Source organism: Selaginella moellendorffii, unplaced genomic scaffold (assembly GCF_000143415.4).
Source record: "Selaginella moellendorffii unplaced genomic scaffold, v1.0 SELMOscaffold_68, whole genome shotgun sequence".
NCBI classification, from domain to species: Eukaryota; Viridiplantae; Streptophyta; class Lycopodiopsida; order Selaginellales; family Selaginellaceae; genus Selaginella; species Selaginella moellendorffii.
The window spans coordinates 680,933-697,773 of record NW_003314329.1 but is presented as its reverse complement, the minus strand read 5'-3'; the positions used below and the strand labels follow the sequence as shown (position 1 = coordinate 697,773).

The 16,841-nt window shown below is 38.9% G+C and overlaps 1 protein-coding gene across 1 annotated transcript in view; it reads left to right on the top strand.

Moving 5' to 3' along the window:
- LOC112340632 (pentatricopeptide repeat-containing protein At4g02750-like) overlaps window positions 1–15,682 on the top strand; it is a 66,147-nt gene extending 50,465 nt beyond the window's left edge. The window contains exon 3 of the mRNA XM_024659442.1: window positions 15,285–15,682. Coding sequence (XP_024515210.1) covers window positions 15,285–15,682 — 398 coding nt within the window. The remainder of the gene's footprint in view (window positions 1–15,284) is intronic.
- The last annotated feature ends 1,159 nt before the right edge of the window (window positions 15,683–16,841 follow it).

Here is a 16,841-nt window from a genome sequence, read left to right as displayed (position 1 = left end):
TGAGTCAAGGGCAATGGAGTGGAACTTGAGTCTCAAAGCCTTGGGCCACTGAATAAAGGGACAAAGCCAAACTCTTGAGTATTTGGCCAAGGAGCAAAAGAATTAAAACATGGAATAACTCTTAAGTGTGTAGCCCAAGGAGTGAAGGGATAGGAGTATGGAGTGACATAAAAACAATCTCAACATCCTAATGCCAAGACTAGCATGTAAAATAAAGTTAAATTGAGTTTGGTATTATTTCAGCATACTAGTGGCCTAACATGAGGATATGGGTATTCCACCAGCTCAACATCGTCTAAAGTTTGAACTTAGACCCAAGCCAGATATATAACAAAGATAGGCATGCATGTGAGAAGCTAAATTATGCTTTAAATTGGTTGGCCATGCCTAACCTACCCACTATTCTTACTATATATTTAGAACCCCCACAGCCAATGTATGAGTTTTTCATCACTATGTTAAATATGCTTGACTTAATGATAACTTAGGATTTCCTTCTTTAATACCCTTTCAATCTAAGTGCATATGTATTAGTTAGTTTCCCAACTAACTTATGCAGAGACTACAAAGGGGACCAATAGTACTGACCTCTTGCCATTATAGCAGTAAAGAGAGAGTGTCTATAAAGACTAGCTAACATGTATTTTTCGATACCCAAAGTCACATTTGGGACATGAAGGGAGCCTTAGGAAAAGTGTAGCTTATTAGCAATGTTATATGGCATGCAATTTGTAAAAAGTGTAGCTTTTCACTCATAGAAATCCACCCACACATAGTGGGGGTGTCCATTAGTTGGAATTTTAGTGCCTATTTATTGTATTAATGACTTATCCATGTCACATCACTTCTTGACAATGGGTTATGCATAGCTTAGGAATGAGTGCCATTCCTTATAAATTTATCTAACAGTTTGATAGGGGATTCACAAAGGTTTAGTTGAGCCATGTCCATAAGGTGTCATTGCCAAAGGTCAGCATTCTTGAGTTCAGCTATGCCAAATCTGCTAATTTGCAATGTGCCTGCTGGTTTCTATGGCTGCGCTAATGGACTTAATTCCTCATCACTGACCAATTTGAAATTAGTCCAATTGGTTTCTTAGACATTGGATATGATAAGCTTAGTTGAAGAACATGAACACACTATAGTTAAGTTACAATTTTGAGGTAGTGAGACAGAAGATAAGTGATGAATTATCACATGTTTTTTGTAGTCATAGGGATTTATTGGTGCATATTTTACAAATTTTTATTGGAAGGAGGGAAATATAGAGAAAAGTATTTTAAATATAAAAAATTTTGTGATTAATTTATTTGATAATTAGCAAGGATTTGAATTTGATGACCATTTACTTTTAATCAAAGGACGTTGAGAAAAAACCCATTGCCTAGATTCATATAATACTAAGTTACAGTCATTTTGTAAAGATAAAAAACAAATTGTATTTTGGCAGAAAATATTTGGAGACCAAACTACATTATTATTTGAATATAATACTATATTTCCATCAAATTGCATCTTAAATTCACAATTTTGAAATTTAGCTGAACCTTTAAACCATTTTAAATTATTTTTTACATATAAAGCTAATATAGAATTTATATGTAAATATAGAAGGGCTTTTTTATTTGGAGATAATAGAAATTGTGTACTTTTTAAATAATAGGAAGGGAAAGTACTAATTAATGTTGTAATATGAATTCTACAATCACTTAAATCACTTAAACTATCAACTTTGAATTTCTCAAAGGGTTTTGGTTGATGTAAGTTTTTAATAATATATTCAATAGCATAGTAATCATGTACTATTGTGATAAATGTTGCTCGAAAATTTCGTATTGCATCACGATATATTTGTAATAAATTATTTAAATGAATTCAAACATTATCTCCATTATCATATTGAATTTCTTCCTGATTTGCAACACATAGATCATAATGTTTTCCTGTTGTACTATAAATCCACATCTGATTAACAACATTTAATTGGCCAACACTAGCATCTTGTATTGTAAAGGGAAATTCCATATTTTGTCCTTTAGGTAATACTCCTGAAGATATATTCCCAATCATTAATTCCATTGCATATAAAATTAAATCAACACTCTCTCTTGTTATTGTATTTTCTCCTCCATGTTCAATTATAGAATTAATACTATTAATATATAAACAAAGTATAAATAAACTTATCAAGTTCATAATGATTGAATATAATATATTTAAAACCTTATATATTCACTAATTTTATAATCATACAAAATTTATTCTTATTTTTTATGTTTTCTTATTTATAAAATATTATAATTAATATATTAAAATCATAATAAGTAATAATAAGATTATAGACAAAATAACCTTGAGTGCAAATCAATTTATACAAAACTAAGTAATTTCTTACACTTAACAATGACACTTGGTTTGCTAAAAAAAATCTAGTTTTGGAGTCTAGTTTTTTTGGTTTAATAAGGTTTGTATATATATATATATATATATATATATATATATATATATAGACACACACACACACATATATTACCCTACCTAGATAATACATTAGTTATAGTATTATAGCATATATATCATCCATTTGGAGCATAAACCCCCATTAATATAACTATTCCCATATCCCAAGCACTCATATCAGTGGAGGTGAAGGCCACTATAATTTTTCTTTGAAAGGCAAAATTTTTTAGCAGTGTTTTAATCTAGTGTTTAAGATCATGCTTTGCTTTTATTCTTATTCCTTTCTTTTTCTTTTAGATCTAGATCTATATTACCTTTTTGCAAAAACTAAAATTCTAGCTATTATTCTGCTTAGATTTGTTCTTCCTTTTGATTTTTATTGCATTCCCTTTTCCATTATGCCACACTGTCACCAATCAAGGAGTATGGTATTTAAAGATATTGACACTACTCTATTGGATTGAGCTTTTAGTGCTATAAGGCACGATTGTATTCGTGTTACACCCATCCCTAGTGTGTTGCTGTCTCTAGCTTTCTTGGGATATGATTACACCACTTGTTTTAGTCTTAGTATTCTATCATTTCTTATTGAAAAAAAGCATGATTATGACATTGATTGGTGAGTTATGCATGATATAGTTTGGTTTTTGAAGAATGTTAGAGGATCAAATTTATAGGAAGATAATGTATACAAGCTTGAGTGGATTCTAGATTGAGATGAGGAGCTTAATTATTATAGTTATAACTTTAAAGATGAAATAGAGATTTTGTAGGGTAGCTATCAATTTTTCAATTTGCCATCTGATCATTTTTGTTTACCTTTTGCTCTTTCCTAAACTTTTTTTATTTCTCGGCTCGAGCCACTTTCTTATATTTCTAATATTTTTTCCTCATTTGCAATGTTTCCTTTTTATAGCATGTCAATCATTTGTGACTCTTATAATTCTCATTTTTAGTCCAGTGTTGAGTTGAGTGTTTTTGTCCTCATACTAATCTGGATATTAAGTATGGAATAAAGATAAGAATCTTATTTTTGTTTCATTCATAGAGATTTTTATCAATATTGATGTTGAGTATTCCCTTATTCCAAGGGTTGAGTCACTTTGGCTAGAGCTTCGGGTTGAGTGTGTGTCCCCACTTGTGAGTGCCGTTAAGAGCCTTTGTTTTACTGTTGTTGTTGAGGAGTTTATATGTTCCCTTGAAAGTAGACATTTTTATTGATTTTCCCATCTCAAATGTTAAGTTATGTTTTGAGTGTGAGACACAAATCCCTAAGCCCTAAAGTGGAGCCAAGAGGGTGCTATATAGTAGTGGCCGAAGCAAAAGCCAAACGAACATAACATGTTTAAACTAAAAACTCCAACTTGAAAAGTCATGAGTGGGAGTGGAACTCCTAAAGAAGTGCTTGAGGAAAGAGCACAAAGCAATCAATAAGCAAGCCTCTTGAAAAAGGACACTAAAGGACCAACACATGACATGTGGAAGTGTTGGGACTAAGTCCAAGATGGACCTAAAATGAACTTGAGATGGAGTCCGAGAAAGAGTCCAAAATGGAGTCTAAGTTAAACCCAAAATAGAGTCTGAGATGGATCTGAGATGAAGTTCGAGAAGGAGTCCAAAATGGACCCAAGATGGAGTCCAAAATAGAGCCCAAAGGTCAAGTCTAAGATGGGAACCAAGACTAGGTGGTGAGCTCCAAAAGTATAGTAGGGGAGGACTCTAGTGGAAGCAGTTTGGCCAAAAAAGGCTAATGTGACCAAAGAAGGCTATACTTATGTGGTGGGTGATGATATAACTATTGAGGAGTCCAAAGCTAAAGTGAATATGGATGAACAAGTGGGGTAACTTAGTGAAGTGTTCAAGAACTAGCTTTAGCTCCCTCGAGAGATCAAATGGTTAATGCTCCCAATCCAAGTGTGGGTGGCACTACTTACTTGGATAACTGGTGTAGCTCATCGAAACCTTACTCTAGCCACATGGCTAGAGCACCCAAAGTTGGAAGGTGGGGAGAGTACCCATGAAGCTTGCGTAAGGCTATAGTGTTTTGAAATGTTGTCCCAAAGTCCCAAACTATGGAAAAGAAGAGGAATAATCCTCTTGTGTAATGACTAAAGATATAATCACTTGATAAGGAAGTCTTAAAGGTTAATAGGACTTAGTGGCTAGGTGTTTTAGCCCTAACTTAGTGGCAATATTGATGAGCATGGCCGTGGATGGAGAGGGACTTGGTAGAGACTGAAGGAAGGATATTAAGGAAAGGTGTTGGGCACTTCCTTGGGTGGCATCTCTCCCACTTGAGTACCATGTGACTCATTGGTCCTCACTCTTTCCTAGGGGCTTGGGCCTTCACTTTGGGATGGAAGTGGGGGAGTAGAGGTACCTCTACCTAGGCATTAGGCCACAGTGTTTCCCCTTGGGGTCTCAAAGTAAAAGATGCACCCAAGTCTTGGGATTTAAAGAGTTCTATAATCAAGTCTTGTTATACCAAAAGATGTTAAAAACTTGGAGGCTTGGTGTGCTTGGCTGCTTGTGTTTATAAGGAGTGTAGCCCAACCCTAGGGTCTAGTCTACCATAAGGAAGGGGATTATGAGAGAATTTAGGATTTTGTGAATGGATGGCTAACACTTTGTTACTCATGTAGTGAGTAGCCAAAATGAAGTAGGACCAAATAGGAGCTAGTATAATAGATGAGAACTTTGGCAAGTTTGTGAAGTGAAATAATTATAGTGATTCTAAATGGAATATATGGAACGAAATGTAGTGAGGCTAAATGGATGTAATAGTAAAGTGAGGCTAAACATAAATGACAGAATGATGATGAGTGTAGCAAGTCTAAACAAAGTCAATGCTTCATAACTTTTTTCCTTTAAGAAGGGTTAACAAGGGCAAAGGCTATGAGTTTGAGTTAACATGAGTCTCAAATGTTAACCAAAGGGAATATGCAAAGGCAGATTCTCTTTATATTCATGAGTCCAAGTTGATGGTGGTCTTAGAGGTTTATTGGTAGGTAAACTTAAAGGCAAGATATATCATTTGCTACAATGGCATTTCATAGATTACAATGGTTTTTAAAGTTTTATGTTTTAGTTCAAAGTTATGGCTTCGAGGTTGGTTTAAGCATTTGGCAACTACATATGGAGTTGCAACTAATTTATTAGGATTTCATAGTTGATCAATAATTATGCCATGGCTTTGGGTTTTGTTTTAGTCATGGTTGTTAATAACTACATTAATGGTTTTGTTGGAGCTTTAAGTTTTTGTGGCAATTTATAATTATTCAGTAGAAGTTCCAAATGTTCCATCTGACTTATTATTATTACTGTAAGCCACAAATTCTTCCTTTCAAATTTTCCAATTTACCTTGTCTATTCAACCACCACTGTCTTGGCCTTAGTTAAGTTCTTTGCCAAAGTTCTTACCTATTATACCAGCTCATATTTGGTTCTACTTCATTTCAGCTACTCACTACACAAGTAACGGAGTGTTAGCCATCCATCCATGGATTCCCAAATTTTCTCTCAATCCCTTTCCCTGTGTTAGATTAGGCTTAAAGTTTGGTTACACTCCCTGTAGACACAAGCAGCTAAGCACACCAAGCCTCCAAGTTTCTAACATTTTTTGGTATAACAAGACTTGATTATAGAACCCTCTAAATCCCAAGACTTGGGTACATCTTTTACTTTGAGACCCCAAGGGGAAACACTGTGGCTTAATGCCTAGGTATAGGTACCTCTACTCCCCCACTTCCATCCCAAAGTGAAAGCCCAAGCCCCTAGGAAGGAGTGAGGATCAATGAGCCATATGGTACTCAAATAGGTCATCACTCTACATGAGTTGGGAGCACTACTGTTGGTTTTCCTTTTGGGAGTGGGAGCTACTCTTAAGCACTTCCTTGGGTGGCTTCTTTGGCACCACCCAAGTCCATGCTCACTCCCACCTAAGAGCCCTAACCCCTAATTTCAACCTCAAGTTGGTTTAGAAGCACTACTATAGAGTTTCTTCAAAATTGATTTCTAGAGCTCACTATCCCTTTTGGAACTACCCCTCAGGAGATGATTGCTTTGGGTTTTCACCCCACAACCTATACTAGTACTTGGATTCGGTCTTATTAGACTCGACTTCGGACTTTGTGTCAAACTCAATCTTGGACTCAATCTCGGACCTGACCTCAGCCTCGGTCTTGAATTCAATCACCAACTTGATCTTAAACCAAACCTTGGACTCAGTCTTGGACCTAATCTCAGATCTCACATTTGGTCTTGAACTTGGTCTCACACTCAGTCTCACACTCGATCTCGGAATCAGTCTCAAACTCAATCTTAAACTAGGTCTCAGAATTAGTCTCAAACTAGGTCTCAGAATCGGTCTCAAACTAGTCTTGAACTTGATCTCAAACTCGGTCTCGAACTTGGTCTCAGACTCAATCTCATACTCGGTCTCATTCAATGAACTCTTTATCATTTTAGTTGTGGTTTTAGGGATCCTTTAGCGTATAACATTAGTTCCTTATACAATTACCTTTTCATCATAGAGGGGAGGATAGTGTAAAGTTTGTAAATATATATATGTATATACATACCTAAATAATACCTTAATTATATTACTATAGTATATGGATCATTTATTTGGGACTTAATCCATTATTGTAAATAAGGAAGGGTATAAACCCCAATTAAATATACCTATTCCCAATTCATATTTTCATATTTCAATAAAAAATGATAATTATTTATGTATCAAAACACTTTCCAGCATAACTCTAATGATAGTCCATTCCCTACACTCTTATTTTGTGACATTGGCTAGTGTTTGATATGAACCATAGGAATATTCTAAGGATATTCTATGGTATATGGGATTTAAGGTTGTTGGGAGGTTGGCCTAAGGTTCACTCTCTTGTTCGTTTCATTAGTATCATAGCAACATGTTCTTTTGGGGATGGCAAATGAGCAAGATATCAATCCTAATGAGGAGTATGGCATTAGTGATGATGGCCATGACGATGAGGAAGAGACTCTTGATTATATCATTGTTTGACAAGGATGCCAAATTTCTAAGGTTTAGAGTGACATTAAGGAGGTTAAAGATTCCATCAATCTCATTGGGGATTTCTTGCCTCACAAGGGTTGAATCAATCTCATGTTTGTGATTACCATTAGTACTTTAAACATGTTAAGGATTATGGTATTGTGGAATGGAAGTCATCACCAGATGTTTGTGATAACTAGGGGGTTGATTCTTAATTGGAATTGTGGAAAAGTTATTAGTCTCACAATCCTTATAAAGATAAGGTGAAAATTAATTTTATTATGATGAAGCTTACAAGTCATGCTTCTTTGTGGTGGAAGAACTACATCAAAGCTAATCCGAAGCCGACTTTTTGGAGTGATTTGACAAAGGTTTTCCACACTTTGTTTGTTAAAAATTTTGAAGAGGTTGATCTCAAACCAACTATTAGAGATTCGGTAGGGGACTTTGTTTTTGGATGCGTATGCCCACAAGTTCCATGATCTTTGCCTTAGTCACACATGCACTTATAATGAGTTAATAAAGGTGCAATGTTTTATCAAATGTTTGATAAAACATGTATAAACATTCCCCAATACCCCTTTTAGGAGCTAATACAAAAACTAGGTATGCTACCCTTTGGTGAACTACTTAGTGCCTCACCCCTTTGTGTGACTAAGCCTGTAACAAGAGTGGCTGAGGTCTCCTTTGTCGCATCAAGTCCAACTCCACATCTCCTCTCTATGCGGACCACAAAATCAAGTCTAGGGGCCACCATCTCTAATCAATTCTTGACTCACCACAATTGCCAAAGCATGGGAGCCATGCCCTTTGCCACTCCTCTAGCTTCTCTAGTTTCCCCTTGTCTCTAAGGATAGCATGATGTAGTCATATTGCTGCTAGTGTGAGTCTCCACAACTACTGATGATAGATCATGTTTGCATTGATAAAGTGATAAAGAAATATCTAGGGTATCGACAATTATGGAGAACCAGAAATCAAACAAGCCAGTCACAAGAATTAGCTGAGAGTTTTCTCTATAGAATCTATGGAGTATTAGCTGGTGACTCCCAAATAGTAGAGAGTGAATAGGAAACCATGAGAGTCCTTAGCCACCAACAAGCTGTTTCCAACATTGAAGCGAACAAGAGAGCAAACCTTAGACCAACCTCCCAACCATTAAGGCATTATAGTCTTAAATCCCACAAACTATGGAATATCTTTGGAATATTCTTATGGTTTGTGTCATTTTCCCCTCCCTCATGACCCAGCCACAGACAGCAACCTTGAGAAGCCAAATGAGCCTCACATAAAGGGTGTTTAAAGCAATATGGCCATGTAGAAAAGATGTGTCAACAACAACACCAATGTCACAACAAACTGCCACGAAAGAAAGAAAGCAATATAGCTTTCTCACGTAACAATACAGTTATGGAAACAAAAAAATGAGAACAAATAACTCAAATCATATAGCAATATGGCTATAGAACTTAATTCTCCCCTTCTTTAGGAATGTTATCTAAGTCATAACCAAAACTCAGAAACACTCTTTTTATGTTATCTTCAGTTTCCCATGTAGCTTCATCCATGAAATAACCATTCCACTAAACTAACAACTCCCTAGCCATTTTTTGGCATGTTTTCACCAATCTTTGAGCAAGAATATTGGCTAGACTAGCCTTCTTAGCATCAATCTCTGGGACCTAGATGATGGGACTGATCCATAACATCACTAGAGGCAAACACACTTTAAGCTTACTCACATAAAACATTGGAAGAATCTTCAAACTAGGTGGCAAGTCCAAAGTGTATGCAAGATATGTCTAGCTACATGGTACCTCGTATTGCTGCTGGATTCTGAGTATTGGATTGCATTGGACAAGGCTGTCGAGACTGAAATCCATCATATGAAAGAGAAGATTGTGGCAATGGTGCATCACTTTGAATCTAAGTAAACGCTGAAGAACACAAACAAATCTGTGATTATAAGAGCTTAAGTTTTAGATCTTAGAAATTTTATTCAAGAGACCCAACAAAACAAGATAGAATTTACCATCCTAGATATTGCATTAGCCACCTTATTGTCACCTCCATGCTTATACCAGATCTTAATAGAAATTTCTTGCAGAAACTTTTGCCAATGAGCAAGGCAGCCTTGAAGATCTTTTTGTCAACTGAAATACTAGAAAGACTGATGCACTAAGTCCACATGGAAGTCCAATCCATATAGATAATGTTGCTATTCCTTCATAGTAGCAATCACAATGTACAACTCCTTGTCTCAAGTAGGCCAATTCCACTATGTGGCATCAACCTTGTAGCTCATGAACATGAGAGAATGCCAAACTTGAAGTAATACAACCCCAATAGCAATGCCATTCACATCATTACCTATCATTGCTTATAAATTCCACCACAATATTTATTGACCCCTTTAGGATAATCCTTGTCTTGATGTTCAATCCTATGGCAACGAAAACAATTGCCCTCTACTTTATTCTTCTCATACTAGTCCAAATGAGTTTTTTTGGCCTCATGACCATCTCCACTTTTCAAGCCACAATGGAACAATGGTTGTTTCTTTCTTAATTATGAAGCATTGGTAGGCTAGTCATCATGTTGACTACTCCATAGACCATCTTGTTGACCAGAGTTGACCAAATTGACAGATGGTTTGGGTGAAAAGATCAGAGCCTTAGTGATGGCATTAGTCAACATTGCGAGAAAATCCTTCTTGACCTTTTGCTGCACATCCACTAAGCTCAAACCTTTGATGAAAGTTCTAATGATAGTCATTTCCACAAATGGGTACAACTAAAGTTTCATGTTCAAGAGATAAGTTTGGAAGGGGGGATTGACATTCTATGCCTCCAAGAGCACAAAATGTCAGCAGTACCAGACTACAATTTGTGTATGTAGGGAAGAATCTGGTGGAACCCTGCCACCCCAATTTGAGTACACCTTGGTGGGGGCATGGCAATCATTGTCTCCACCAAGTGGTTAGTGTAAGCTCCTGAGTTTGAACTTCCCGGGAGGTCACCCAGCCGAGTACTATTCAAACCCAAGGACACTTAACCCTAAATATCCCAAGACCTTAACCAATTGGAAAAGGGGGTGCATTGTTGTTCATGGGCCCTTTCCTTCTATATTTGAACCTTTATGGATCGTCTCTTGAGTTGTTCCCTTTGGTTCCTTACAATCCACCACACTTCCCTACAAGTTCATGCCCTCGTGAACTTCTATTAAGGGCTAAGGGCTGTAGCTCTCTCTCGAGCCCCGCTCCCTTTGGTTGCTTACAATCCACCACACTTCCTTACAAGTTCACGCCCTTGTGAACGGAAGCTAAGGGCTGCAGCTCTCTCGAGAGCCCCGCTCTTTTGACACCCTACCCCTCAGGCCGAGCCCAACCAGAGCAAACTAGACCAGCCAGATGTCAATCAACATGTGGTGTGATTCCCCTAGCCAACCAATAGAGTTGGACCCAAGACCCCTCTGATACCAAATGTAAGCTCATGAATTTGGACTTCCCGGGAGGTCACCCAGCCCAGTACTTTTCAAACCCAAAGACACTTAACCCTAAATATCCCAAAACCCTTAATCAATTGGAAAAAGGGGTGCACTCTTGTTCATGGGCCCTTTCCCTCTATATTTGAACCCTTATGGATCGTCTCTTGAGTCGTTCCCTTTGGTTGTTTACAATCAGCTCAAATGAAGGAATACAAGGTGGTCATCCCAAGAAAGGTTTAGCTGCTGATAATCCACTTACACTTTGGGTGAGTTGGGATACTCAATGTTTATGCATTGTTAAGATGAAGTGAATGCGCGTAGTTGTGGGGAGCCATCCAGCAAAACACTCAAGGAGTGGCAAACGAGTGGCTGGTAGTGGGGGACTTTAACATGGTGGAACACTTGAGAGACCACTGGGGGGCTCAAGAGCCTATTGTAAGTGACTAAATTTTCCATTCTACTTTAGAAACTTAACAATACCTCTGACCACTTGGAGGAGTCACACTCACAACCTCTATAAGTTCTATTCTGGACTTGGGGCTTGCTAGCTCAGAGACTAGCATCCATGCCACTCAATCTTTACACTTGGTCTAAGTGCTCCATATGTCCGATCCCATGACTGACACCCAAATGTATCACTTACATATCAGCCCGTTACGCTAAGGCTATGCCCATTCACCATTGTCACACTGGTGATCCAACACCACCTGCATCACAGTCCCATCTCTTAAAAACTAAGTCATCCATCCACGAGTGATCATCCCTTGACCACCCTTAGCACCTTTAGGATGCCCAGAGATATAGGGAACACCCTTCCTCAATGTCCTTTCTTTCTATCCTTACCGAGCCCAGGTAGGTTTTGAGCTCATGAGCTCACGAGCTGAGCTCACAAGTTGAGCTCATGAGTTCTCAAACACAAGGAAAACATTGGTTCGTCCCAAACCAACATCTTTTCATTTTTCAAATTTTGATTTAATCTATATTTCCAAGTAAATTCGATCAATAAAATACAAATATAAATATAGATCCGAATCACCAAAAGTGATCTAGAAACACTTCTCAAGCTCTACAATTTTAAAGCTTGCCTGATGGATGTGATGGTCGACCTTAGGATCTTGGTTTAGTTCCTGCATAAAAATGTAATAGATGTGCTTGCAGGCTAAATATACCTTTCCCCTGTTCTCCCTCTGTATAAAATCTAGACAGGTACATGATGGATTTTCGCAGATTCTGATAGTGTAGCTCGTACCCTTTGACGACTCAGTCACAACAACAAACTCCTTAGCCATGACACTGATGTAGTTTATCCTTGTGATTGTGCATTTCAACGCCTTTGCTAGCTTGATCTTCTCTTGTGCACCTTTTGAAATGGAAGACCTATATTGTACAGTCTTCCCATTTCTAGCTGGTCGTGTATGCCAGTTGTAAGCAACCAAAGGGAACGACTTGAGAGACGATCCATGGGGTTCAAATATAGAGGGAAAGGGCCCATGAACAAGAGTGCACCCCCTTTTCCAATCGGTTAAGGGTCTTGGGATATTTGGGGTTAAGCGTCCTTGGGTTTGAATAGTACTGGGCTGGGTGACCTCCCGGGAAGTCCAAACTCAGGAGCGTTACATTTGGTATCAGAGCGGTCTCGAGTCCGACTCTGTTGGTTGGCTAAGGGAATCACACCACATGTTGATTGATATCTGGCTGGTCCAGTTTGCTCCCGCTAGGCTCGACCCGAGGGGTAGGGTGTCAAGAGAGCGGGGCTCTCGGGAGAGCTGCAACTCTCAGCTTCCGTTCACGAGGGCATGAACTTGCAGGGAAGCGTGGTGGATTGTAAGCAACCAAAGGGAACGACTTGAGAGACGATCCATGGGGTTCAAATATAGAGGGAAAGGGCCCATGAACAAGAGTGCACCCCCTTTTCCAATCGGTTAAGGGTCTTGGGATATTTGGGGTTAAGCGTCCTTGGGTTTGAATAGTACTAGGCTGGGTGACCTCCCGGGAAGTCCAAACTCAGGAGCGTTACACCAGTCTAGTGTTGACATTGGTGGCATAGCAGTATCAATAGCAATATTTGAGGAAGTCTTCAGCTTGAAACTAGCTCTCTCTAGACTTTCAATCTCTTCTTTTAAAAGATTGCAACTTCGCTCAACTGGCCACTCCTCTGGCATAGAATTTGGCTTCAAGATAATTGAGCTGTGGATCTGGTTTGTATGAGCAACATCAGTCCCACAACAGTAAATCCAACTTGACTGGCGACCCTTTACCCCTAGATCTCAACAGCCCCATAAACATGGAACTGCTGAAGAACTTGAACTTGAGCACACAAATGCAAGACACTGACCTCGACTCCCAATCATTCCAGAGCAACACGCATTACTCTTGGCATTGACTCTTCAAACTGCCCAGTTGATACGAGAAGCTGGCTCACAAGCAATAATCTTCTCAACCTCTAGCACTGGATTTACATGTGTAACAATTGGCATCTCCTCCACTCCATGTTCCTTAGTTCTTCTCCAGTGTCATGGAACAGAATGGTAGTAAAACTCTGGATGGTGGGAGCTAGAAGGAGTGATGTTGGGCCCATCAAATGTCTGTCGACGCTTCAAACGGGCTATCCTCATGTCCCCAAGTGGTTCATAACTTGATTCCATAGGAGTTCCAGTAACAACTTCCCCCACCATCTTAGATATTGACCTTGCTACTGGTGTTATCCTTTTACCAACCTGCTCTTGAAGCTTCTCTAAGTTTAGACATGTACTACCAAACCTTGTTTCCTGTGCAGCCAAAGCTTTTGATGACTGCTCAAGAGATCTAGTGAGGTCGGAAAGTGTAGCTTCATAGAGGAATACTTTTCCTTTCCCTACTTTGAAAGCTTTCCAACTCCAATGTTTGCTCTCAGAGAGATTAATTGTTGGTGTAAGTGCAATGTCATCAAGTGGTTGATCATAGGAAAAATGCAACATTTGAATGTGAGAAAAAAAGAAAATGAGAGAAAACTTACAGAGAATATAATGGCCCCATTGAAACATTCAAACTTCCAATCATGCAAGCCAACACTCCATTTGTGGAAGGTGTTCAATTAGCACTTTTTCTCCTTCATGCCACCATATGTGCATCTCATTTGCTTTTGCCTCATGCTCCTCTTAAGTTGGTGCATCCATCCATTCCCGACAAAGCTGCTTGAACTCATGATGGAAGCTAGATTTGATGCATCGGCAATATTCATTGATGCTCTTTGCCCAATGAAACTCACAACTCTTCTCTCTACCTTGTAATGGCTGATTTTTATCACCTCCGAATACTTGTCATACAGCCAACCAGTTAGCACCAGCAACATTTGCTATGAAACCACGGAAGTTGGGTTTCTTCCCGGTTCGCTGTTCAACAACCTCAGACATACACATCCAAAAGATGGTTTGTGCTTGGAAATCTTGAACCTTAAATTCGGCTATAGCTATAGTTAAGTTGCATTGCAACCTATAGAAGGAATGGTTATAATGTAAATCGGTATGGATCCTTAAAAAATAAATAACCACTTACTTGTGATCATAAACATAAGCTTCCATTGTTGACCAGCCTGAAACTCGTTCCATATGGTCGAAATGGATCCAAGAATTAGCCAAATCCCCATCTCCTTCCATATCCATTTGTTGTACAAGGTCCACACCAGAAGCAAGACCAAGGGCGGACATTTTAAAGATGAAAGGGCATTGACTGTTCAAAGTCACTTGGCCAATGAACAAACTCCCATGAATAAATTCATAGGGACATTTTCTTTTTAAGTCTAAAATTGCATCCAATCCAGATTGAAACTTTCCATCTCACCCTTCTCGCATCCAGTTCTTTATTCTGCGAAAAAAATAGTGTTTCTAGTGATAAAGTAGAGTTAAGTATTAACTTATACTTGTTTAAATTTATCACGGGTTCTATATTTCGAATCGAGATTGTTAAAATGCATTATCCACCGCTTCAAAAATTGGTCCAAAAGGAACGGACCTATTTGTATAGGAAGCTATGTCGGGAAGCTCATCTTCTTCACTTTCGTCACTAAAGAGAATAAGAACTTCATCCTTCACTCCTTGGCGGCGAACCAATCTTCCCAGCACTAAGGGAACTTCTTCTTTTCTTCTTTTTATTGTTCCCTTGGTGCTGCAAAGATTGGTTCGGTGATGAACCAATCTTCCCAGCACCAAGGGAACTTCTTTGCGGTTTTTTTAATGTTTACTCAAGTTTATTTGTCATTTTCATGCAGATATATAAATCATGCCACAACAGAAGAAGCGTCCCGGTCAACCTCAATAGACCCGTTCTCCAGGAAAGTGGCTAGATCGTTGTGCTAGATTCACTAGGGACACCTCACAAGTTCAAAGCGCTCCTTCGGAGGAAGACCATGGTGGGAGCAGTGGTGTCCAGATCCAAGTAATGGTTGATCTTGATCCAGGTGTTAGCATGCAAGAGCCAGATGGTTCTAGAGAGCATGGAAATGCAGAAACTAGCTATAGCACAGGAGAAGCTGCTGGTGGTAGTGCCATAGGTGGTGGTGTGGAAGTTGGTGGCAGAAATGAAGCACCTAGTGCTATAGGTGGTGGGGCAGATCTTGGTGGTGGAAATGGCGGACATGCTACCGCTCCCGAAGGTCACAGAAATGAGGTGGTAACTATGCTAGAGGCCGACACGATCTTGAATGAGCAAGTACACGAGACTATTATCTAGGCTCAAGAATGAACTATCAATAGGGTGTTAGGTGAAATGGCTTGGAAAGGATCCCAACATCTTGAGATTCCACTTTGCCGTCTTAAGCAAAGTCACTGGGTGCGCTCAGCCTATGACCTCAACATAGCTATTTATACCTCTTTCATAGAGGTTGGATTTGGGCACACTGCTGGATTGTTTATTGTGTCGTCATCATTTCCCGGAACAAATCGCATAGACATGGTTACTCATGAGATTGAGTAGACTTGGGATAAAATATGGCAGAAGAAATCTTAGGAGTTTGATACTTTGATGGTGTGCCACAAGGAGACACAAGCCTTTGTAGGCTGGATGTTCTTCATTATTGATGGAAACCACCGGTGGCTTGCGTTTTGGAGGTGTATCCAAGAGAAGTTCCAAGACGATGACAAGTGACATATTTATGTTCCAGTGACACTTGTGGAGCCACAGGATCGAAACCAAGCTGTGAGGCTCAACTTGGCATGTCACAAGATCAACATGTAAGAATCTTTTACTTGTAACCTTTGTTCTCACCAACTATGTTACAAGGTTAATCAATTTTCTTTCCAAGCACATACCTTGGTCCATGATATTGAGCACCTTCGATATGTTGGCATGCTTTCTCTCGACGAAATCCAAATGCTGTATAGTCGTGAGGTTATGGAAGCAGTTCAAGCAAAGCTTGTAGCACGTAAAAGCCAAGAGTTGCTTACTTGGTATCAGGTGCCTTTTTTGGTTGCGCTCTGGGCAAAGGTATCCTTTACTTACATGAACTTGTGTTTTCTACACACAAATTTTCCTTTTAGCCAATTGTCAAGACAGAGCAAAATTCATATTTGAAGATTACACAAGTGATGGATGAAGTGCAAAAGAACCTTGAACTATGACAAATTGAGCAGTGCATTTTGAACTCAAAGAAATCAAAGGTGAAGAAGCTACTTGCGATTGCAAACATTTGCTACGATAAAGATTGGTTGGATTGCATTGCAGAGATATGCTCTCGTGGCAGTAAGTTAGTCCCTTTTATCTTTCTCATTCCACTTTGAAATCCTTGTCCTTGCAGGAAATGGTAAAGCACCTGAAAAATTGATCATTGTTAGGCGCCAGCTTTGACTACGTGGTCAATGTCAGTCAAAAGGAGGCTCAAGGTTATATTAAG